At 41.0% G+C, this 26,016-nt stretch overlaps 1 protein-coding gene across 1 annotated transcript in view; it reads right to left on the reverse strand.

The window, feature by feature from the left end:
* Sorcs3 (sortilin related VPS10 domain containing receptor 3) overlaps positions 1–26,016 on the reverse strand; it is a 624,769-nt gene that overhangs the window by 76,620 nt on the left and 522,133 nt on the right. Inside the window, exons 10-14 of the mRNA XM_041661922.1 lie at positions 25,589–25,735; positions 23,951–24,053; positions 18,038–18,114; positions 15,129–15,220; positions 5,525–5,632 (exon numbers count right to left, since the gene is read on the reverse strand). Coding sequence (XP_041517856.1) covers positions 5,525–5,632; positions 15,129–15,220; positions 18,038–18,114; positions 23,951–24,053; positions 25,589–25,735 — 527 coding nt within the window. The remainder of the gene's footprint in view (positions 1–5,524; positions 5,633–15,128; positions 15,221–18,037; positions 18,115–23,950; positions 24,054–25,588; positions 25,736–26,016) is intronic.

Below are 26,016 nucleotides of genomic sequence, written 5' to 3' on the forward strand. Positions count from 1 at the left end.
GTAACTATTCCGCCTCTCATCACTTGTTTGATATCCAATGGCAAGTACAATTTCCCTCACATCTTGCCTTTTAATTAGTCCCTAATTCTTTCAAGCTTTCATCATATTCTTTTTCAAACATACTGTGAATTAAAATTCAGGATGGATCGTCTTTGGCTTAGGAAGGGGTGAGCACAGAGAGATAACATCAGCACATACTAAGTCATTAACATCCCAACACTTTCCTATGAACCATAGTGCTTCCTTGCTGGACAAGCCTTAGAGATTTCTAGTATCTTCCTTCATTTGTGCCCAAAGTCTTTGCTCTTATGCTGTCTGTCTTGAACATTTCCCTGAGCTTCGGCATCCTCACTTGCTCAGTGATGATAATCCTATCTACACTGCAAGATTCTGGGGGATTCCAATGAAATCACATTTCAGAAAGCATCTCATGGCATTATCTGGCCTAGAGAAAAGGAAGGGTGTATGCAAACTGGCTGTAAACCATGGCTGGATTTTAAAAATTAGGCTACAGTCTCCCCAGGTACTTTGCTGTCTACTCCTAGAAGTAACAGATTTTTCAGGAGAAATTCTACTATTCTTGCCCTAGATGTTTTTTTGTTTGTTTGTTTGTTTGTTTGTTTTTTCAGAGAGACTGCCTAGTTCTCTGCAGTCCCTGTAAAAGGTTAGCTAAATCACAGTCCATTGGTCCCAAATTTTCATATTAGTAAGGAAACTAAAGTGCAGTAGTGAGGGTGTGGGAAAGAAGGTTTTCCATCTGATTCTTCAGCTGAGCCAAGAGAAAAAGAGTTCCCCTTAAGGTGTTTGTTATCTTAGAAGGCAAACAACCTTTCCTAACAGTAGAGGACCAAGGAGGCCAAGCATTCTAGCATCCACAGGCACATCATCATCACAAGAACTTCCACCTGAGACCGCAGTAGGCACACGGGCATGTCAATCACCCCATGTCTCCTCAGCCTTAAGTAATGAGAATGGTCACATTTCATTGTGAATTAGGCTAGACTACATGGCTGCTGTCAAGGTTACCAGGGAGATGTTGAAATAATAACATTTGAAATGGCAATAGAAAAAAAAATGTACAATAAAAGCAAGAAATCACAGATCTCTATGCTGGGCATTGTCTTGTCTCCCCCATGCATATTCTCAAGCAGATATACAGCGAAGAACTGGGCAGTTTCTCCCAGGAGAGAATCAGAAACCATTCCCCATAGGGTTCTCATTCACCAGCTGCCCTGCTGTACCCTCACGCCATTCTGTTGGCACTTGGCTGTTCCCACACACACAACCCTGCTCAGAGAGTAGATTACCTAGTTAGTTTCCAACCCAAGCTCCAGGCACATAATTGCCAGCTGCTAGATCCTAACCTTTGCATGACAGAATTCCTGGGGGTATTATTTTTGTATTCTCTGGATTCCCTGGCCAACAATTCAGAGAGGTGACCCATGCCAGGTACTAGGCTTTTTTTTTTTTTTAATAAACCATGGCTTTTAAGAGGAGCATTATCTTTACCTAAAACAAAGATTTAAGTATGTAATTAGTTTTTAGAAAGCGTATAAAACAGTAGAACTCCATGTGGCCTTTTCAAATAAACTGTTGTTTATCCCACACCATCTTATTTACCTTCTCATCTCTTACCACTTAAATCTTCCCCTTAAATTACTCCCCTTCCCCACTTTACACTAGTATTCTCTGTCTCCTTCCTGCGTTAGCTCTTCCTCCTCCTCCCCTCCTCCAATGATATCTTTCTACTTTTCAAACTTCTATGGGTACTCCAAGCTCTACACACAAATCTAAACCTCCAAAGCTAAACCCACATGTAATAGATAACATATGTGCTGTTTGCTTTCCGGGTCTAGTTTCCCTCTGTCAGGATATTTTCTACTTCTGCATATTTACTTGCTTCATTTCAGTTACAGGCATTGGGGAAATCAAGCCAGTACTGATATAGGAGCCTCTGCCATGACGACTAGTGTACCTACACTTGTATCCTGAAGTTCCCTTAAAACGAAAGGATTGCATTCACCTTTTTATCTTCGAAGATCCTACAGAATCTCTATTGCACTCATGAAGTGTTTTTAAAATGAATAAAGTATTAAACTGATAAATTCTCAAATCAAAATGGAAAGTCAATAGTAGCCTTCTTATCCGTGGCCACCATTACACCTTAAATGAGGTTAACAGTGAGTTCACAGAATTCAAGTGTCCTGTTTCATTAGTAAGGTTCAATGGCTAGGAGGAGAACCCTTGTCCCCAAATCTACTCCTTATTCTCACAATTCCAAAAGAATATATAATTTTGAATTCTATTTTCATTATGTGTCATTAAAATACCAGTTAGCTTGAGTAAACCAGTTGGGTATAAAGTTTTTTTCAAATCTGAATTGGAAGCAGACAGAGCCTCCCAGTAACCATCCCACTAGTCATCAGGGGACACTTTGGCTCCTAAGTCAGGAGGTGAGCATAAGGATGTGAGAGCTTCACAACACACACACACACACACACACACACACACACACACACACGGGAGGGGGCAGGGAGATTAAGTAAAGTTCCTATGAAGGAAGATGTTTCTGATGGTAAGAATTCAAAGTGCCAGAAGCTGTTACGCAGGCTTCCAAAGTAGAAAACTTTTATCCAGCTATGAACACTGTAAACTGTAATAATTAATGGCCTGTAAAGATATTCTTATTTGTCCAATAGTGGTACCAAATGTCTTAGCTGTACCCAATATCTATATTAAAAGTCTACAAAATAGAAGAGAACTCATGCCCAGTTCTTTGAACCTAGCCAAGAATTCTTAGCTGGAAAGGTCACAGGCAAACCTCAAAGAAGTTACTACTATGAATTTGCTAAGTTGCTAAGTTGATATAGTAGCAGCTGCCTTATAAACATTTAATTTTATACTTATAGATAACCCTTCTTTTTGCAGTGAATGGAGGTTAGCATAGAGAATACAACTGTTCAAAGTGAAGAGAACTTGGGACTATGGAACACTAATAGCCAAATGGGACCTCTCCTCTCTCCTCCCTCTCTCTCTCTCTCTCTCTCTCTCTCTCTCTCTCTCTCTCTCTCACACACACACACACACACACACACACACAATTATCAGGGAACATCAAAGAAGAGGGGAGTAGAAAAACTGTTAAGAGCCAGAGGACTTGGAAGACTATTGAGAATTAGTGTCTTCTAAATATGTCAGGGCTACTGTACTCATGAACTCTCAACAGCTGTTGAGCCTACATGAAGACCAGCACAAGATCAACCCAGCTGACATTCCAGCATGACTCACAGACCCACCACTAGGTAAGGGACTACAAGGCAGTAGGTGAGCTGCTAGTTGAGGGAGAGTCAGTTTTCTTCAGTAGTGTGTCTCCTGGTAGATATGGCTCCTGGTAGGTTTCCTGTCCACCAGCGCATGGCCTTATACCCACAGACATATAGGCAGAACCAAGGGGACACAGTGAATTATATTTTAAAGAACGAAGAGGAAGAAGTAGAAGACACGAAGTTGGGAGAGATGTGTGTAGGGCAATGTTGGAAAACTGGATGAGAGTAGCAAGAAGTGGCTATGGTCAAAACACACTATATTCAAGTAGGCAGTTCTTAAATAATAAGCAAAATCTTTTTACAAAATTTAAAACAAGAACTAAAAATTGGTCATTTGTTTGGATGAATGCTTCTAAGACCCATCTTAATTTCATTAGACAAGTGTGCTTTTCACTCCCCATCTCCTATATGAAATAATTATGCTACATGTTTGAAGCATCTTTATAAGTGAGACAGACAAGGTACCAAAGCTCTGCTGAGCTCCTGCGCATCCTCATATTAAGGCCTACCAGGCCAAAAGGAGCCAACTTGGAGTTTTCCTGGAGCCGTCAAAGGTCCTGTCTTTACCTGTCCAATAAGGAGCTACCAAGAAATGTTTCCTGAGTGCCTAGCAACAGGGTCTGTCAGAAGCCCTGATCATGCCTAGCCAAGGAGAGATGAGCATGAAAGAAATGCCAACTGTCAACGGATCAGAATGCCTGAGTGCTGAGAGGGTATATAAGTTTTTCCTCATTGTTAAATAAATGAGTCTGCTGTAAGTTCTACCTGACTCCCTGTCTCTGTGATCATTGACGTCACGCCTTTTCATCCCCCTCCCCCAAGAAACATGTTAGGACCCAGCAATACTCATGGAAAGGAAAGACAACAAAACACTATCTCAGTCATTCAGGAAGTAATTTGGTTCTGAGTTCAGTCTCCCTTCATACCCACATAACAAGCTCAACTCCACATGAGGGGCAAAGTATTAAGATTTAAGATTATGTGGACACAACATTTAAAGCGCAGCCTTAGTCCAGAGAATACAAGGCCATGGCGAGAGTCCTCTGCATATGGTGTTGTTCAAAGCCACGCCCAATAGAATCATGCAATGAGTTCAAATAGGTCTCATAAAAGAGCACACAAAATACCTTAGGTTATAAGCTAAAGATAAGCAAAAAGTCCAGTCTCTTGACAAAAGGAAAAATGAAGAATGGCTGAATTTGGGGCCACTGGTCAAAATTCTAGAGCCACATCAGACTTAAATTAGAAAATTTAAAAAAAAAAAAAGAAAAACAATGAACTCTGGCTTGAATGCAGTTAGGAGGCAGCTTAACCAGCCTTTTGAATCCAGGTGCTTATGCCCTGTAGAACTTACAACCAGGGCCCAAGCTTTGCAATGAGTCACATTAGGGAAGATCCTACAGAGACAGAAGCTTTCTGTTTTATGCCTACGGAGTCAGTGAAGGATGGGCAATAATTTGGGAAAGTCAGCTCATGGATCCAAATCTTCAAACAAGTGTTTGAAGTAAAGGATAGAAGGGGCCTTAGTATTTTATTCATTCCTGGAACTTCTGACAAAAATGTGAATGCCTAACACAGTATTCTGGGTTCCAAAGCAGAGTATTTGTTCATTTTGTTTAAGTAATAGGATAAAGTAGGATTTTTTTTTTCTGAATTGTCCATTTGTATACTACCTGGCACACAGTAGGTACTATCAATTTTTTTCCCTGTGTCTCCAGAAAAGTTGTATTGTAACACAAGTCCAACTTAAAGCTATCAGCCATGGATGTGTTCTACTTCCTACCTTGGCTGAGCTGTAGCCATTTTGTATAGCTGTTGGCATCTGGTCTTTCAATTCTGACCAGAGTGTTAGGCTGAGTTCAAGATGGACACTGAGCAGATACTCACATGTGAATGCCAAATCTCTCAAATACATTACAGACTTAACTTTCTATGTTGTTGAGTTTGAGGTATGGGGAAAGCTTCCTTGTCTTTAAATTCTGTTAGAAATTTCCCGGGTCAATTAGCATCTGTGACCTATCGGTTGCTATGTAGGTTGTTGAGTGCAAATAGAAACAATTTCCATTTTATAGATGAGGGAACTCTGGCCCTGAGAAGAAATGACTTCTTATTATATTCCCCCAGGGAAATCCTGAGCCCGCAGATGAAGGAGAACTGAGGTCTTCAGTCTCTTCTCTGCCACAGTAAAAAGTACTCACGTCATGATGTGGGTCTCGACTCCTGCCTCCACCAATGCCCCATCCACAAAGAGAGGCAGCAATGTGAAACCGTATCTGCTCCAGGAGTGGCCCTCATCAAAACTCACCCTGAGGCATAAACAAATACATGGAAGACACAGTTGAAAATAAAGTTGCAGTCTTTGACCATCTTATTTTACGTTATTAAAGTTTCCTATCTGGCAATGTGGATTAACAATTCTTAATCAACAACATCTCCCTATATTATAAGATTTGATCAAAATTGCTTTTACCAGAACAGGCAGAAGGGATCCAAGCCTATAGAAATATTTCAGCACATTAGACTTGAGGAAATACACACAAACACACACACACACACACACACACACGTGCGTGTATACACACGTGTATGTGTGTGTGTGTGTGTGTGTGTGTGTGCACAAAAGGTCTCAGAAGACAGAGTGTTGCATTTCAAATACTAAGGTTCAATTTACAGTACAATCAATTCAGCCCTTGGAGTTTCTGACACAGATAAATTGAGGTGTGTGGGTGTGCCCTATAGGAAGGGTGTATGTGTATCTTTCAAATCAAACTTCAAGAAAAGCAATTTCCTATTTTCTCGGAATGGATGTTGAGACTATTCCACCTTCCAATGTCACCTTAAAAGGTAGGCATGGCTAGTGTGTGTCTGAACTACTATGAGAAGATGTCCTGTTCCATCGTTTGTCCAAGGATAAAAGAAAAGCCTGGTCCTCTGTGGATGCCAAGCACACACCTCTTTAAAGGATGCTGCTAGTGATTCCACATGCTTGCTTCCCTCTCCTTCTTGATAATATCAAGGACCTCTCTATACCTCGATTTAAGCAGAGGACACAGCCCAAAGATGTGTCCTCGGCTTCTTCAATCTCAAGGATCTTTCTTGTCCTGTCGGGTTTCTAAATCTTCTCTACATACATAATTTAAGACTTTGAGCCCCTCCTACGTATGGTCCTTCTCCTATATTCAGGATTTTAACCTCTCAGAGGTTAGGAAACATGACCATTTTATTCTTTGAATGACCCCTTGATACCTCACATATGAATCTTTGTGACATGCTTCTTTCTTTCTGTTATACATCATTTCAGAAAATGTCTCTGACTCTTACGAACTGTGATCATTTTGAGGACAAGGACTCTTCCATTCATCTTCACCGCCCTGATACTTATCAGGGCTACGGAAGCGCTTGACTGGCCGATGCCGAGAGGAAGAAAGGGATGTAAAGGGCCCTCTTTCAGAGCTTCCACTCAATTTCTGCAGGATGATTTCAATTGACTTCCATACATTGGTTCTAGGAATCACCCTCTCCATGAACAGAAAGTCACTCCATCCCGTCTGTATTTACTTTTTAATCTATTCTACTGTTACTCCCCTCTGTGTTCCTATCTTATTTTTTTTCCAAATACAAAGATTAAAAGGCAGTCAGTCTGACAACAATGTTTAGGTTGATGGTATATCATAAAAGAAAAGAGATCACACTGTTAAGAAGCTTTTGTGAATTCCTAAATTATCATCTTGAACTTTAAGGAGTCAGTTAATTCAGCCTTTTAAGATTAAGTTGAAAGCTAAGTTAGTGCTGAGGAAGGTGTGGAGACCTGAACCGCTGTGAAAATAGCATGAGTCCAGATTGCTTGCTTTTGTAGCTCAGAATTTCCTACAATAATAAAGGTAGTTTTAGAAATTCCCATAGCCACTAACTAGTTCTCTCTCTCTCTGGTATGTCCAGGGGTTAAGGAAAAATATCTTAGGCTTTATGATTTCTCCTTTTCAAGCCTGTTTGTTGATATGACTCTAAATCAATCAGTTGCTATTTCCACAGAATAATGCCAACATGAGCTCAAGCCCTCTCTCCTTGCTTCACCAAGAATTTCCTCACTGATAAAGATTAGTTAGCAGCATATACAGAGCAGGCTTCAGTGGATGCCACAGGTATCTCGAGATGAGAGGTGCCCTCTTTTCATGTATCCACCAGCAGGGCATAGGGGCAGCTATTTTTTACTTCACACAGGGAAGATATCATGAGGCAGATGATGAGGTCACATCATACTTCTCAGAATCAAGATGGAAGCTTCCAGACAAAGCTAAGTGCTAGTAGAGAGAGAAAACATAGAAGACTAGAGGCCTGCTGTAGGGAGTAATCTCTATGGGAGGATGTCTCACAGGTAGAGGAAAGGATGGCGTAGCAGCACACACCTAAAGACAAGCCCAGAAACGACAGGCAGCCTAGGCATGTGGGTGCAAGGATGCCAGAATGGAAGCAAGAACACTGTTTCCAGAGGCACAGTGAGAATGGAGTCCAGTGACACTCATTTATGACTGAGGAGATTCTTGGAAGGCCACAATTCTGCCGTGTGGGTATTTCCAGAGAAGAGTGTTTTCTAACACGCGGGTGTTTCAGGCACAAACAGATCTAACAAAATCTAAGTCCTGAAAGAAACTTTAGGAAACACAATAAAAATCTTAATATCTTTGCTATAAGAATGTAGGGCCTGGACTGCGAATCAGAGATGGTTGGGACTTTGTAAATACTCAGAGATAACTTCTCTGAATGTCAGCCCTAAGGGCGTCTCATTTGCTTCCTCCTATCAATAGCTCATTAATGTCTGCATGCCAAGGAAATAGGGAATCCTATAGTAACTCTACAGGTGAAATTGAAACCAGTAAGTTTGTCAATATTCAAGGAGAAAGTAAAATTCTGAATGACCTCTAAATAATGGCAATGCAGAAAACAGAGAGAAAACGAAACGAGTTCCCAGATAAAATAGCTCATGTTTCTCATGTGCCTGAGCTAACTGTGTCCTCAGTCATAACAGCACAGCAGTATCTCCAGAGAAGAGAGTAAGGGAATGGCTACCACCAGGCTGTGTCCTCAGTCATAACACCATAGCAGTATCTCCAGAGAAGAGAAAGGAAAGGCTCCACCACCAGTGGAAATTGTAGTTAATTTGAGGAGACAAACAATGTGCCAGTAAACCGACACAAAAACAAGGGTTAGAAAAGAGTCCTGATAATGCAGAGTGATTTGTTAGTAACTAAAAGCACTAGCCCTAGGCAGTAGTATCAGTGGAGATCTGAAATGACAATAAAAAAGAAGATATGCAGACACAGAGGGGAGGGCTATGACAGAGGAAATATCTACTGTGAAGTGGACCTGATCTATGAACAGAAAGATGATCAATAGTTAGAGCAGAATGGGAAAGGAGAAGTAGAGCTGGTAGACAGAGCAGAATTCAGTCACAGAGGACTTTGTCTTCAGATGGTATATGAAAGATATGACGGGATCCAAACTTTAAAAGACAAATTTTATATCTGTGTGGTGAATAGATTGTCAGAACCCTAAGTGGACGGAATTAGAAAATGGCAAGACAGCATAAGAAATGGTTACTAAAGGTTACTATCGAGAACAGACACAGAAAAAAAAAAGGTTTTAGATATTTTCAGATGTGACGTCAATACATTTGGTGATGAGATATATACAGTATGAATAAACATAATAAATAAATTATGGAAGATATTGATATTGTTGATGGTATTTCAATAATCAAAGAAGAGAAGTGGAGAGGGCAGAAGACACAGGGACTTAGTTTGCCATTTTCAGTTTTGGTCCACATCTAGATGCTTTAGAGTCTTCCATGTTGTGTCATCGTCAAGAAGAGCTTTGGATAAATGGATCTGGCTTTCTGAGTAGGGGTGTGATTTACAAGGTAGGTCAATTTAAAAGTAGAATATTTAGTCTTTGGCCATAACACCCTGAACATGCCCCATCTCGTCTCGTCTGAATATTTAGAGACTGGAGAGATGTCTCAGTACTTAAGACCATTGGCTGCTCTTCCATAAGACATTTCAATTCCCAGTGCCCAAAGGGAGCTCACAACCATCTGTAATTCCAGCTTCAATGGATCTTCTGCCTTTTCTAGATTCCTTGGGCACCAGGCACACATATGAAATGTAGACATATATGCAGGCAAAATATCCATACATAGAAAATGAAATAATAGAATATTTAAGACAAGTAGTTAGGATGTGGAAAAGAAAAAAATCGGTGCACTGGAAGAAAGGGTAAGATTAACCAGTGAGATAATAAGTTCAGACAAAAGGGACTGCATCCCTTGTCAATCACAAGTTAAGTATTCTCTGAATGGCAAAACTTCAAAAGCTGGTCAAACCACAAAGCCTAAAACGTGCCTCTAGACTGCACACACTATGAAGGAAACAATCCCTCTGCCGTATCTTAAACACAATGCTCAATTCCAATCCCAGTTCCTTTTATTTTAAAGACCTGCCAATTAGTGTGATTTAAGGTGAAAGACAAACTGGCCTGGAAACAGATTACATAAATTTTAGACAGCACGGGTAAGAAAAGAAAAAAGAACAGAGACTGAATTAATTATCATTTCGTTTCAACTTATTCTTTTAGTAAGGAGGTTTCCACATATTAGAAAGACTATCTTGACTATTCACTACAAAACAAAACAAACAAACAAATAAAAAAACAAGATAATGTCCACGAATGGATTTGGAGAGCAAGTAGTTAGCTGCATGGATGCATCAGTTTTTAAAACTGCAGAGAGAAATAGGGACACACTTTTCTGTCCCACTGATGCTACTGAAAAGAAGCATCTAATGGTCACACTCAGAGTGTGAGCTCTCTTTTCCACAGTGTGTCCCTGTTCCTGTGGTTCTGCTGGATGGATATAACATGCAATTGATGAATATGTGTGGGGCAAATGAACAAACTGGAAATATTTTCTTGAGTTGCAGATTTAGATATTCATGGAAACCTAGAATGGCTAGATAAAAAAAAATAGCTGGATGTCCTTCCAATTACACAATCCTAAAATTGCATGTACCTGAATTCAATGTGCAAAAACCCTAAGTCAGTTCACTGTTGCTCAGTGTTAAGAATATTTTTCTCCTAACAACTAAAGCCACGGTAGAAGATAAGAGCTCTAGATTGAGTATTCACTAAGTGGTTTCCACTTTTTTTTAAATTATCCTGGCATGTTGCATCTCTTAAGGTGTCACAAAATGATCTGCTAGAACAGATATTATGCTAGACTATACGACCTCCGGGATCCTTTTCTAGTTTGTGTGTCTCTGACTTTATAGTACTGACATGAGAGGAAGAATAGAATTTTCCAAAAATAACCAAAGTTCTTCCTGCAAGACCAGCTCAGCATTAGAAGCAGAATCGTCAATGAGAATCAGTGTTCTTTCCTTGCCTTCCGCTGCAGCTGCGGGAGGTGCTGTGCTGGCCACCAGGAAGTTCTTCTGAGCAACAAGTGCAATGCTCCTTTCAGAGGCGTGCACAGGTTACAACTATTGTTCTCATGGAAATGTTTCTCTGAACAAACAAGACACTGATATCCAAGTCATGTATAGATGAACAAAAGAACACAGAAAAGGTGATGTTTCCCTTTTTCGTTCCAAGAACATCAAAGGGAAACAGGACAGTCTGTCAGGCTCAGCAAATCACTGCACCTCAGCCCACCTGTCACTCAGACACCCTGGCCCTTGTGAGCGTTCTCTGGAAAACTGCATTCAGTGGGACTCTGTTGCTCAGTTCCCTCTAGTATTTCTAAGGCACAGCGGCAATACTTGATGGAAGGCTTACCTAAAATAGCACTTAGGCTCTGATCTCTGTTCATCCAAAGCAACATGGTCACAGATGGATGGGTCAATCTCTATACTGTTTGTCTTCATGCTCATCCAGCTACCTAACCTTTCCATTTGTAGGAAACAGCATGCCTTGTTAGCCTAGCTATAGTTTCCCCGGTTTTTCAATTATGACTCCCATTTTCTCTGCAAAGCAATGTAGCTATTACTTAAGTCTGAGAACCTCTACACCCTTGGGTAATGTTGTGTAAGCTAACGCTTTTCATTTGTGCATGTATGCACACATACATCTGTATGGAAAATAATGTTAGTCTGAGATCCATAAGAAAAAAATGATAATGAAGCAACTACTTAATCTTTCCTCTTCTTAAAATATGCCATTTCTTTTAGCCTTGGAGTTTGCAGCTTAATTAGAATATGCTAGTAAAGAAGGAACTGTATTTGAGTTTCAAAAGCTTGAAAGAGGCAAAAATTAGTCAACCGTTTTATAAGAAAACACTGATGATAATGACATGGTCAAGTCATTACAAAACACTCCCATAGCCTTCAAGAAAACACACAAAGGACAATTTCTGAATGAATCATTATTTGCTGTAGTAATTTCTCAGACACATTCAATAGCTGACATTTATCCACTTGCAAGTGCAAATTATTCCTTTTCTCCTGAGAACTATATTGATGGACAGGCGTAAACAGAAATCTTCATCCCTGTCTAAGTTCAGGAAACATTCCTATCAACATCCTTTAAATGAAGACAATACTATATTCAATGCTTAGTTTAAAAATAATATTTAATGTTTTTAAGTTAGAATAGGAAAATAAACAGTATCACTTTACAAGAAGAAATTCAGTAAAAATATAATTATTTTGTAGGCTCTACAAATTTTCACATATTTTATTTTTAAAAATGAACTTGGCATGTGGTATTTATGGACTGTGCATGGTGCTTGATTTATTCCATACTAGATATTGACAAATTCAGGGTTATTAGCATATCCTCCCCTGTAGACTTCTACCATTTATTTATGGTGAATACACTTGGTTTTCTACACTTGAAGTATAATGCTACTATTAGTGCTACATTCAACTTGATAACCTCAAATTTTCATTGAAGATTTTGAGTGATGATAGTTGTTCTTGATTACAGATCCTAAAGTGGATTCACAGCATTTTTTTTTTCTAACTTGGGCATTTTCCTCCAAGACTGCCAAGACAAGTTGTTCCTTTGAGAGTAAGTGTGTCTGTCTCTAGACTGAAACCTTGACAGCTCAGATTGCATAGTCAACTGCAAGGAAAGCTAAATTTCTGCTTTTGTTTTTGTTTTTAATTGAAAACAGATTCTCTTTTCATACGATAAATTCTGATTATAGCTTCCCCTCCTTCAGCTCCCCACCCAGTTTCTCCCCACCACCAACCATCTCTCCATATCCACTGCTTTTCTGTCTCTCATTAGAAAAGAACAGGCTTCTAAGGGAAAACAACCAAGCAAGTTGAAATCCTCTCAGATCTCTTGGTACCATGCTCCCCTTGCAGCCCATAGAGGCTGATTTTCTTTTCCTCCATGAGAAAGCAAACAATAAACTCTTCCTAGTCTCAGCACCAGAAAAGTTCTCAGCAGGAAGCTCTCAAAAGCAGTAAGAAGCACACAGACCTAATCCCACAGTCAAGGATAAAGGAAGGAGTGAGATGGTCAGGTACAGGCTACACTTGCTACTTTCTTCTCCGGAGACTTGAAGGAAAGGAATAAACTAGTCTGTTTGTTTATGGGGAATTTACCAACTCAGATTGAGATGGTTCCTAAAACCTAATGACAGAGCCAAGAAACAATGTGTCATCTGGTTAAAAAAAAGTGAGTTTTAAGACTTACTTTCTTCTTTGTTGGTACAGTCTCACTCCCTCCTTAAAAGGCAATTCTTCCTTCCACAGACAGAAATAGGCCTTGAAAATGAGAGGGATCACCTGCCAGCTCAACCATAGCACCTTGAAGTGACATTTAGGTTCTTTTCAATCCTGTCTCCTTTTACATGTCCCCATCCTTGGCTCTAATACAGATTTCTGAGAACTCTGTACATTGCTGAATTCTAGCCTCAGGTCAGAGTTTTTACTTTCATTAGCATGCCTCAGACCACTTCTTCCTGGAACTTGTAGCATCCTTCCTCCAAACATCATCTCCATGCCACCTGCTGCAGGAAGACCGTTGTTCAGCATCACACAGTCGGCATCTTCTAACACACACTGCTTTGGGTTAATCTAAAATCCTTGTACTGACTGTCATCTGCCATAGGGCTGGAACCATGGTACAACCACCCTCTTTGTGCTCCTCACAGTACCTAAAGCATTAGCAGTCAAAATGCAGGAGCTCCATTGGCACATCCAATTAACTCCTGTGCACTAATACTTGGAGTAAGGTATTTGATATAGCTGTGCTTTAAAGTCAGTATATTGGTAATTTTTAAAAATATCCACATATTTAGTTGAATAATTTGGTGGAGCGATTTAGGACACAGCCTGAAATGTAACATTCTGTCAACAAATCCAGACTATTATTTAACAGGAAATGGATAATAAATAATTACATTGAGAATTTTCTCAAGTTCTCCCTTAGGCTAGTATAGCCATTTTTTTGAAAGAAACTCCTTATGACTTTAAAGATTATTTACATAACCTTCTTGTAAACTAATATGTTTGCAAATGTAACTATTTTACCTTGTGCTAATGAGGCTCTAAGAGACTGACAACGTTTTAGCATGTTTCAACCAAAAAGTGACAATTCTATAGTTTTTAAACAGACAAACCGAGAAAACTCTTTATCGAGGTGGCTGAAGATAGGACATGGCATCAGGATATCAACTCTCTCTCAGATGACAACCAGAAGCCTTCCACTAAAATTCTCACTCCAAGTGTTGGTCTTATTGGTAATTAAGGGCCTGCGAAGCTGAGATCCAGCTTTTTGCCACTGTGAATGCTTCCATCTGTACTTTATTTAGCCCCAGCCACAAATAACTATTTAATAGAACATGAAGCCTGAAATTCTTTCTCTTAGAGGTACTTGCATACAAGAAATATCTATCCTTTGTCAAGAACTTACATCATGACATAAATCCCTCAAGATATATTCTTATTCTGATCCTTCCTTTCATGGAGGAACTAGCCTGTATGCTCTGAGCTCCATTACATATTGGATTTGTTAGGATGAACAATATAAACTGTTTCGATTTCATCTCATTGCTTATCATTCATTTGTTTGTTCATTTATAAATGTTACAAACTGTTCTTATTTCACTTGTATTTTAAATGCACTCTGACAATGACCTCCTAAAATACTCAGTCCCTTTGTGCTTTTGCTCCATGACAGATCTGAGCTGACTAAAGAATTTGATTCTATCATCATCTCTCTCTTTAGCAATCATGAGGACATATACTCAGGGGTTTCTCCCTTCTTGGCTATTTCTCTTTCATCAACTCTAATGGAGTCCCTGATTGTCTTCATTCATTGTCCAGACTCTCTTATAGTATTAAGCCTACAGCATGTCTTTAACTACTCCCAAGTTCCTTATAGCTGCAAAATACGGATTATCAACCCAGGTTACTCCCTTGATCTTTGAATGAATATCCATGATACCTATAGGTCATCTATAATGGGACAGTCATAGAATCATAAACTGAACTTATTTAGAGCTGATCTCAGGTTCTGCTAACGTGAACTTAACCATCCCTACAGAGCAATTTCCATCTCTCATATACGGATTCTAAGTCAAGGTTGCCTGGCTTGTGGATCCTTCTATTCTTTTCTGTCTTACCTGACTGCACATTTTGCTGACTAGGAGGTAGATGATATAAAGATATTGAAAAAGTGGGCTGGTGAGTAATGGGTGAGGAAATGGAGAAGAGAATGCAAAACCACTCAGAAGAACATGCCCCAACCTCCTCCGCTGAAGACCTGTTCATTAAAAGGATAGAGAGCTGTCCTTACCACAAATGCCTGACTGGCAGAGGCGTGTGTTTCATGGCCACGAGGGCGCCACCCCAGTCTAGGAACCAGACATTGTACTCTTCATCAAAGATCTGGAACAACAACAATAACAGCAATCACAGCAATGCCTCACATTTGCAGTGCTTAACAGTTTGCAGTCTTTCATATGCATGGTATAGTTTAGATTCTAGGGTTTCCAGGGGCTCTTGCAGACAGTTGACAAGTATTATCTGAATTTACTAGATGAGAAACTGGACTCACAGAGAACAAACAGCTCTCCCTATCCCACTCAAATGGCATATTGAGGACCTTTCCCACGGGCCATGCAAATCAATATACTACATGAAGGTGAGGCGATATGGTGCGTGCTCAACTAGCTAACCCTTCCTCCCCCCCCCCCCAAAAGAGGGTGATTTCAAAGAGATTTTCCTATCTTTGCATCTTTATTAGTTACTTTTCCAATGTCTGTTTCTCTGCTGTTTTAACGTTTATTTGTCGAGGACTCAAAAGAGAACTTCTCCAGACCCTAGAACAATGGAACATTTGGACGTAGTCGCTACTTCTTAGAATCTTCTACAGGCTGGAAGAAGACCCAGCTTTTGGTGCCCATCAACTACCTTTTATAAATATTCATTATAATATAGTCTTCTTGAGCCTTAAGACAAATCAGTACCTGGACTATGTATTTAACCAAATTTTATTAAGCTATCCATTTGCTGGTCTACTAATTCAATGAGTCATATCTCCATCTGTCACAGATATGTATTAAGCACCAGCAAAATACAAGAGTCTCAACAAAGATGTTTTCAAATCTAGTTCCATGTATATCAAAGTGTATGTTTCTAGCTTGAAGCAGGGATAGTATTTATTCAACAAAGATACCCAATTTCAGAATTCATGAGGAAAACAGATATTCAAAATTCTTCAACTCTGGTGTTGGCTCATGTGACCGAGTGCAGAGGTTAGGATAGTGACCTGGAGAATTTACTAGGAGTAGGTAAGCAGGGGTTGGCAGATGGGAAAAGGGAATGAATAGAAATATCGTGATCTCCTGCATATATGCTCAAATGAACACAGAGAAGAAGTAAGCTTCTCAGTCCTAAAACTCCAATTTCTTATTCTTCACATTTATCTTTTCAGTAAAGAAAACTGCCCTACTAATGACCACTCTTAGCACTCAAAGAACTTAAGGTTATAATTCATGTATGTTCCAAACATGATGGAGAGGCAGAGTCTGCAATTCCGGTCAGTGAGTTGGTCTGGGATAAGCCGTGTAACGGGGATGCAGGACTGAAGCCAGGGAGGAGCAGAAAGTGATATTCAAACTTCCTCCTTGATACTGTCAGCCAGCTGTCAACTTTCCCCTGGTAGGCATTGGCATGAAAAGTAGAAGCTTGGGAAGTTAGAGAAACAGGGGGGGAAAGCAGGATGGTAAAGGTGCATGGAAGGAACACAGCACTGGTTTCCTGGCCAGCTGATATTTTTCTTTAGGTTCTTGGATAATGATTGTTCTTTAAACTGGATGAGTTTGTTCTCCAGCTCCAGACCTCTTTAGGCCCTTGCAATAAATTATCTTATATTTTGAAAGTTGGCATATATTCATATGTCTGTTCCCTAGTCACTCGATTATAGCCTTTGGAGCAAGATTTGTCATAGTCTTCGTTGCCCCCCTGTGTAGTACTTAAAATAGTGGTTACATCTGTTAAGTGCCTGGTAACTGTTTCAGTGGTGGTGGTAGGGACAGAGAAGGCAATACTGGTAGTGAAGATGCCAGACTTTATTTGGTCATCCAAATTGGAACTTTACTGGCAAGACAGCTAATGGTGAATTCACCTGAATCAAGACATTCAGAGCCTTTCCTTTTTCTTCCCCAGTAGAAATCTTATTCTTTTTAAGACTTAGTAAGGTATCACCTCTAATTATTCATTCTTTCCAGTTTTCCCAGTAGAACCAACTCTTTTTTTTTTTTTTTTTTGGTTTTTCGAGACAGGGTTTCTCTGTGGTTTTGGAGCCTGTCCTGGAACTAGCTCTTGTAGACCAGGCTGGTCTTGAACTCACAGAGATCCGCCTGCCTCTGCCTCCCAAGTGCTGGGATTAAAGGCGTGCGCCACCACCGCCCGGCTAGAACCAACTCTTTACTCTTCTTTTTTTTTCCTTGATAAGACCAGTAAAATAATAAAATCAACCCAAACTATATTTCATTTTATGTGAAATTATTTTCTTCATTTAAGCTTTGAACCCTTTAAAGCTTGTGGACATCAACTATGTATGCGTTGACTAATATAGTAGTCACACAGTAAGACAAAATTCAGCTCGAACTCAGCATACATCAAATACACAATGGCTGTGTGGGACATTGCTATTACCACTCCAAGAACTATTGCTTGCAACACTGAATCGATTTTTCTTTTAGACATATATGTATTAAGCTGTCTCATGTTTACTGATGGCTGGGTCTATACAATTCTCAAATTATCATTGACTTCCATGCCTCTTCTGGTTTCAACATTCTAATCTTTTCCTAAAAGGGAAAAGATAAAGAAGCAGATCGAGAACGCTGATGAGGGAGGATTTCTTGCCAAGATTCTTTGGTACCCTAATGACAGAAACAGCTTCATCAATGTATTCCTAGGAACCAGAACAACATTGAGCATCCAAAGCCTGTTACATATATACTGCTGAAGAGATGCCATACCATTCAGAGCAAGTATAGGGTTTCCTCTTGCAGGCCCGGGTATCTTCTCACCCACTATTACCCCTAGACACTGCCTGCTAGACCCAGTACTAGAGAGCTAGTCAAATATTTCTTGACTACAAAGCCATAAGGAGTCTAAGAATCAACAGGAATGGCAGATGTTAGCAGAGTTTACTCTGAATGTCTCCCCTTTCCCCTGAATCGTCACACTTACCTGTCTCCATGTGTTGCCCCCATCAGAGGAGATGAACACACCAATGTCTGTATAGGAGAGTTCTGAGCCAATGTTACCTGAAATATAAGCAGATTGTTTGGAACTGTCAGGCGGTTTACATTTTAAGTGTGTTCTTGGTTGGAGGAGGAGTAAAGGTTCCCCAAAGGATGCTCACAGTTTTTTTTTTTGTTTTGTTTTGTTTTTTTTTTTTTGTATACACTCTTTCTTGAGGTCACCTAAAAATAAAAACCCAACAGGGGAAAAAAACTCATTATGAGAAAAGTAAGTGAACAGTAGGACACAAATGCGTCTTTAGCTGTTGGGCCCAGGGACTGAATATTGATGAACTCACTCACTCTCACTCCCCATGCTGTGTCCGATAGTTCCAGACTGGAATGCAGCGAAGAAGGCAAGAGCAGGAGAGTGTGCATAAGTATAGAGGATGGCAACAGATATCCCCTGCTCAAGTATAACATTAGCCTAAGGAAAGCAAGTGGCAAGTGGTGCGTGTGTGTGTGTGTGTGTGTGTGTGTGTGTGTGTGTGACTTATCTCTTCACAGACTGCCTTGAAAGTACTGGAATGCAGTGGGTTAAAAAAGGGAAGGAAGGTACAGGAAGTTGGGAGAGGAAAGTGGCAGGGATATAAAGAAGGAATGGGAAGGGGGGAGTGTAGATTTGATTAAGCGATATTATATAGTTATGAAATCCTCAAACAATAAGAAGGATGTTTAAATATGAGGGGGCTCATTGGGAAAAAAGGGTTTCATAAAGGGGATGATGGTGATGAGAGAGGGTAATGGGGAGGAAAAGTAAGCAAAATATGACATAGACATGTTTAAAATTGGCATAATAAAGTTTATTACCTTCAAAAAGAAGTAAAATTATATAAGAAAAGAAGATAGTTGGGACAAAAGAGATGATCCAAATGGTTAATTAAATAACTCACTGCCAAGCCTTAAACACTGAATTGGATCCCCAAGATCTACTGACGGAAGGAGAAGGAACTTCCTCAAATTGTTTTCTGACCACCACACACACACACACACACACACACACACACACACACACACACACTTGTGACTTGAGTGCAAACACAGATATGCAAAATAAACAGATATAAAAAAATAGAAAGATATAGTTCCTTTGCTTTTATTTCCCTAGCTTTACTAACGGATAGTCTCCTCATAGATGCTACACCAATGCTCCACACAATACTCTATAATTGTGGAATGACTGTTGTGTAAATAAAGAACTGAATGATGTTCTTAAGTTAATGTGCACTTGGAGACATGTTAAAAATGAAGAAAGTACCCTGCACATGTAAGAGTTTATCATATTGGTTGATTTTTTTTCATTAAACATAGCTCCCACACATCTGTAACCTAAATAAGAGCACAATAAAAATGCAATAATGAAAATGTTAATTGAGCTCCTGACATTTAATACTTCAAAATGAGAAATTAAAGCTGGCTACGGCTTGTCAAGCTCCCATCAGCATCAAGGAGCACACAGCTAGCCAACTTGTTTTGACACACAGGCTTCCAAAAATAACCCCAGTGCCTAGGGCTTGGAAGATGAGAGGGGAAGAGCTCCGAAGCCATTATAGATATCCGTCTGGAAATTCATCTCTTCAGGCACAGGTCTAAGGGAAAACAGCCAAAAAGAAAAATACAACGAGTAAGGTTGAGAAGATCATAGTCCCATGGTTGCTACCAGGAGGATTGTGGTAAAAAGGAATTGCAAGCCATCTGTGCTGTCAAGAACATAAAGTGTGGTAATCCATTAGATATTTAGTAATGTCCACTAAGGAAAACAGGAGAGAGGGAAAGGTAGAACTGGCTACATATTTGCCATCCCAAGCATGGTCCCTCAGAATCTACTCTACTGCTTCTTAACCTCCTTAGACATTGGCTCTGATATCGCTAGCCTTTCTTCTAAAGCTTCACCCTGCTGATTGGGCAGTTTGGTGGTGATAAGATGTCCACTTCATAGAGTCTGTATTCAGAAGGATCTTCCATCATCTGAAGGGTACCCCGAGAAATACACAGCTAATCACAGGGACCAGAAACTAGGTTCCCAGATCAAGAAACTGGGTAGAGCTTTTCTAGTATGAGCTTATGCTGGGCCGTGTTCTTCAGTCTTTTTATTTTCTAAATTATTTATCTATTTATTTTACATAACAACCACAGTTTCCCCTTGTCTCCTCCTGTTTCTTCCCCCTACCTCCCTTCTACCCCCACCCCATATCCATTTTTCCTCTGTCTTCATTGAGAAAGGGGCAGGCCTCCCATGGGAGTCAACAAAGTCTGGCATATCAAGTTGAGGCAGGACTAACCTCCTTTGTGTTGCGCAAAGCATCCTACCATAGGGAATAGGTTCCCAAGAGTCAGTTTATGCATTAGGGACAGGTCCTTCTCCCACTGCTAGGAGCCCCATAAAAGACCAAGATACACAACTCTCACCCAGATGAAGAGGGCCTAGGATAGTCCCATGCCTGTTTCCTAGTTGTTGGTTCAGAGTCCATGAGCTCCCACAAGCTCAGGTCAGCTCTCTCTGTGGGTTTCCATCATAACCTTGAAGCCCTTTGCTCATATAATCCCTCCTCCCTCTCTTCAACTGGACTTCCAGAACTCTGCCCAGTGCTTGGCTGTGGATCTATGTATCTGCTTCCATCAGTTACTGAATGAAGGCTCTATGATGACAATTATCTGATCATAGGAAAAGACCAATTCAGGCACCCTCTCCACTACTGCTAGGAGTCTTAACCGGGGTCATCCTTGTGGGTTCCTGGGAGTTTCCCTGGCACCAGGTTTCTCCCTAATCCCATAAAGATCCCCTCTATCAAGATGTCTCTTTCATTCCTCTCCCACTCCCAGTCTTTCAGCAGCTTGGTAGGCAACTGTAACAGAAAAACCATGGGTAACGTCAGTGAAGGACGACCTGACTAAGTTTTCCTTGGCTAAGTAGAAGGAAGGTTAGGCAGAGTGGTTGCTGAACATCCTGGAAGGTAGAGCAGCTGTGCTACCTGAGGGGCATCCAGAAAGCAGGACCGGGCCATGAGACAGGAAATAAGGGTTTCTTACCAACAGTTAGTTTGTAAACAAACAAGGTTCTATTGACATTTGAGGGGGCTTTATTCAGCATTCTTTTCTCTGTTTCCTGTCATCGCAAGCATTCTCTGCTCTCGAACACTTGTGAAATAAAGAGAGAGAATTCTGGACCACCATGGGTTCTCCAAGTGGTAGCAGAAGGGCGCTGAATAGACAAGTGGGGCAGCACCAGGTATGGACAGTCGGAGTTTATAGGAAGCAGGTATGGACAGTCGGAGTTTATAGGAAGCAGGTATGGACAGTCGGAGTTTATAGGAAGCAGGTATGGACAGTCGGAGTTTATAGGAAGCAGGTATGGACAGTCGGAGTTTATAGGAAGCAGGGCACAGGTGCCACGGAGGTGGCGCAGTTAGGGGCTTGCGGACTGGTGTTTGATGGTTACAAGATTAACCACGATTCTAGAGTGAGAAAGAGAGTGGGCTTGGTTGTGGTGCTGCCTCCCTCTTGTCCTCTGTTTCAGAATGTGTAGACTGAAGGGGACTGTCATTGTCTCATCTTTCCCGCTGCTGTATGATCAAGGAACATGCCCACAGTGTAAGGTGGTCTGAGCTCTAAGGATGTAAATTCTTCACTAGCAGTGGGAGACAATACTTTGGATATTGGGAACTCTAGTGCTTCTGCTTACTGAAAATGACCACCAAATTCTCCAGAGCTGTCCTCAATAAGAGGTAGAAAGGAATCTCAAGGCATGCATTCATCCACAGCTTCCTTGAAACCGGTTCTCAGGTCACTACGGAAAGAGGATGTGACTAGGGAGAGTGGAAGTCAGGGCCCGGATCTATCTTCAGGCAGATAGCAGGCATAGGGTATAAATATAAGGAAGATATCTAAAGGACACTCCCCCTATCTTGCACAATAATGACTTACCAATTATTTTCCCGAGGGAAAATTATCCCCCACAGAAACCAGGCCAACAAAGTAAGCTGGGCATGAGGAAGTAGAAGTCGGGATGCTAGTTCCAGGTCTTGTCATCTATGTCTTAGCTCTCCTGATGCTCCATGGCTGACAAGAAGCCTCAGGAGTTTGTGGGCAATGGAAAATAATTGATAAATTATGGTAACATGACTAAATATTCAAAAGTAAATATTTAATTTCTGAATATCTGCTAACTCATTAAAGACATAACAGTAGACTAACTTAGAAGTGTGTGTGATCAACACCATCTCACCTACTCTGAGTATTTTTTCCAGTCTTATAAGCGTGGTCTTCTCTCTCTATTCTTGAAGTATCTTCCTAAGAAAGATAACAAGTTCTGTTTTATAGATGAGGACATGAAGCTCAGAAGTTAAAAAACTAAACCAAATGCAAATCGAGTGTCAGAGTTCAGCCTAGAGAGCCGGATGGGATGACAGTGTTCCTGAATTTCACTGCGTGCATAATGTATGTATATAATTACGGGTCCTATTGGAGGAGAAAAACTTCCTTCGTCTGACGCAAGAACAGCTTTAACGTCAAAGATCAGGGTGATGAGGGTGATAATAGGTGTCTTATGCAGAGCAGCCGATATGTCCTGAGTGTCTGGAAGCATTTGAAATTCATTCCTTCATGCAGTGCTGCAATTCAGCTCTGTTAGCATCATCGTCCCCACTTTGCCAATCAAAACACAAAAGTTCAGAGTGTTTGAGCAATACCAGGCTATCATCAGAAGCATCTAAGCACTGAATGACCACTCTTTCACTGTATAGCATCTGCTTTAGCATTTGGGTTTCTGCAGACTTTGATGAGAGGCAGATAGGTTAAGGGTCCCTGACCTTGAAAAACTACTTCCCGTGGACTATGGGTGTGGCTATCACTTTCCAAGCTAGGGACAGAGTGCAAGAACCTACACTCATCTCACTGTCCGGTGCTGCTGCAGAGAATAGTGTTACTTAGTCATGCTGGATCTTGTCCACGCTTATTGAAGAGAAGCTGCCTATGATAGCAGTAAGCTGTAGCGGCCGTCAGGCTGATTAAAGTGCTTCAAGGCTGTTAGTGATTGAAAGTTCATCGGATTGGAGCTTTGGAGATAGAATCCATGTCTAGAAGAACCGGGGATCCAGATACAAGTGTTGGATTGGTGGAGGAACACTATATCCTCGGAAAGTCACAGTGAATTTATCTGCTTTCATTAGAGAGAGGGGAGGGGGGAAGCTACCTGCCAGCAGAGCCATAAATTCTAAGATTAGAAGCCGGTCTTGCTTTATGTTAACAAAGCATTCCTGAAAAGGTGTATTCAAATCAAACGCATGTTAATCAAGGCATATCCCCCAGAGACTCCGTTTTCATCTAAGAGCCGCTTTATCGTCACTACTGATTGATGTTCAGTGGACAGTGGCTCCAACAATGCAACCTGAAGTTTTTCTGCCCTTCCCCCCAGGCTCCCTGCCAAGTGCTTAATCACGTGTAAACAGCCCTTCACATGTGCCAGAGACCTCCTGATTAAAAACAGCTCTGGGGTGAAAGCCTCCGTGAAGTATCTTCTGTGGGAAGAGAAAACTGCCCTACCTGCTATTTGGAGAGCTGGGAAGTTCTTACTGCAGCTTTCTCAGACTGGGAATTCCCGGCTGCACTCTCTCTGATCAGTCAGCAGACTCTGACAGAAATGCTAGCCTTTCACTAGCCTCAGAGGACCGCTCTGGGACTGGGGGCAGGAAGAATTAACCTAGAAGCTAAGCCTGTCTAAGGCTCTTGGAACCTAGTTTTTGATAAAGAGCTTTGAGGACAGAGGAAACTTTCTCATTTTCTGGGGACTTTCCATCTAATGCTCAGAAGAACCCATGACCCACACATAAGCTACAAACCTTAGCCAGGGAACATCCCTTACCTGTGGCCACCACAAGTCCGGGGGCTGTGTCCTTGCTAGAGATTCTTCCAGAGGAATATGGGTTTTCAGAGAGCTGCAGATGCAGGTGTAAGGAACAGAAGGGCTAAAAGAAAAAAGAAAATCATTTCATTCCAGGAAAGTCCGGCCATACCCACACCTCTGCAACAGAGGAGGGGCTTGCAGAAGGAATCATCTGGGAACAGCAACGGTTTGGATCCTGAACTTCAGACCCATCTGTCTGATGTACCCAGTACCGAAGCATCACTCACAGTTTCTTCCTCTCTTGCTCTCATTCAATATCAAATGCCTGCTTCTCTTTTCTGCAGTCAATTTAGCCTTCAAGGTCTAATTCATGGTTTGCTTTAAGAGGCCCCTAGTTCTTTCTTTAACAAAAGATGACAAATGTCCCTCCCGATCTGTTGGTATCCATCAAATCCTGCTTATTAGAGCTCTAAGAGACCACCAGGGAGAAAGAAGGGAGGAAGCTGCATGATGTAGTCCAGGTCCTCAACTAGTTTCTTAAGCTGTCGTCTAATTCTGTGTATTTGTATATTTTGATCCTGCTTATAATTATACTTAAAATAATTTAAGACATTATCGAAAATTCACTGGACACTGAAATGTTTTCCATACCCTTTCCTATGCCCAGTATAAAAGGGTGTGGGAATATATAGAGCTAAGTCTACAGAAAGAAAAGAACTATGATGAAAGACACATATAGATACAGAGAAAATTAGGTGAAGAGAGTAAGATGAAGTCATTACTAAGGTGTAGTAGAAAACAGAGAATAAATCAACCAGTATTTCTGTGAACTGTTCCAGTGTGTAGGCAGCCATTTGTGTGACATCTCTTGTATCCAAACCAAAGCCACAGCAAACACTAAATATATCAAAGTGTGGAACTGGACTTAAAATTATAAAATGGTGGTGGCTCTGCCTGACCTAGACTTGACTACACCTCTAGATTTTAACACAGTGTCTAGAAGGCACCTGGCTGATGCATCTCTTTGCATACATGGCAGAAGACAACTTTTAGCTGAGGATAAACACAGTCTCTTATCTGAGATTTTAGAATGGCTTCCAATGTAAGCATTTACTAACAGGGAACTGATGGCTGTATTATTACTATTTATCTTTCTTTACTACTTTAAGTTGAGGTGCCTTGGGGCAGAGACATCATCTTACAACACTGTTTCCTCCACACTGCCTGCCTCAATATTCTGCATAGCAAGGACCCTCAAAAGCTAAAAGGTTAACTGGTCATCCTGTGTAGACAGTCCTTTCTGAGCATCCTGGGTTTTCAAAGTATTCTTTGTTTACTCTGACATCAGTTCAGCACTGAACAAACTGGCAGTTAACAGATGGGTTAACCCTACTGAGTACTGTGTGGGACCGTTTACTAATAAGTGCTGGCTCATTCTCCACTTCTTCATTTTAACATCAGCTGGAAGACATTGCCTATTCTCAATGAAAACCATGCAATCCACAGAGTGTTCCATACAGTTGGTGTAGTGGTCTGTTCTTCCAACATTGCATCAAAATCAAGTTCTTAAGATATAATACTGGAAGGACACCTTGAAACAGTATCCCCAGGGAAGCAACCTGCCCTGGGAACTCCACATGGGACGTGATAACTGACCAGTAAGCAGTGCACTGGGCTTCCTCTCAGGTCCACATCTGGAGCTTGGAGTAGTCGCCAATCCCTGCCTTTGTTGTAAGTGATGTACGTCTTCACCTGGTCATCCACCTTCTTGTTTGCCAGGAATATGCCCTTGATACCTGCTACCTAGGAAAAAGGTGAGAGATGGAGAACCACGTTGGGCAAAAATGACGGTAGCCTTGGAGAAACCCTGAAAGAATCACCAGCATCTTCCACCGGGTATGAGGGGTACAAAAGAAGAAAAGGAACACAGTAAGGAATGCCATATTCCCCAAGGTCCCTGTTCACCTTTGCACCTACACCAAATTCCTACACACACACCCCTTACCCATCAGATTTCCCCCACTTTGCCTGTCTTTGTTTTGTGTTCCGTAGAATATTATCTTTAATTAATTATCAGCAGTTCC

Source organism: Microtus oregoni, unplaced genomic scaffold (assembly GCF_018167655.1).
Source record: "Microtus oregoni isolate MIOR12 unplaced genomic scaffold, Mior012 000012F_ref0000307, whole genome shotgun sequence".
In the NCBI taxonomy this organism is placed as follows: domain Eukaryota; kingdom Metazoa; phylum Chordata; class Mammalia; order Rodentia; family Cricetidae; genus Microtus; species Microtus oregoni.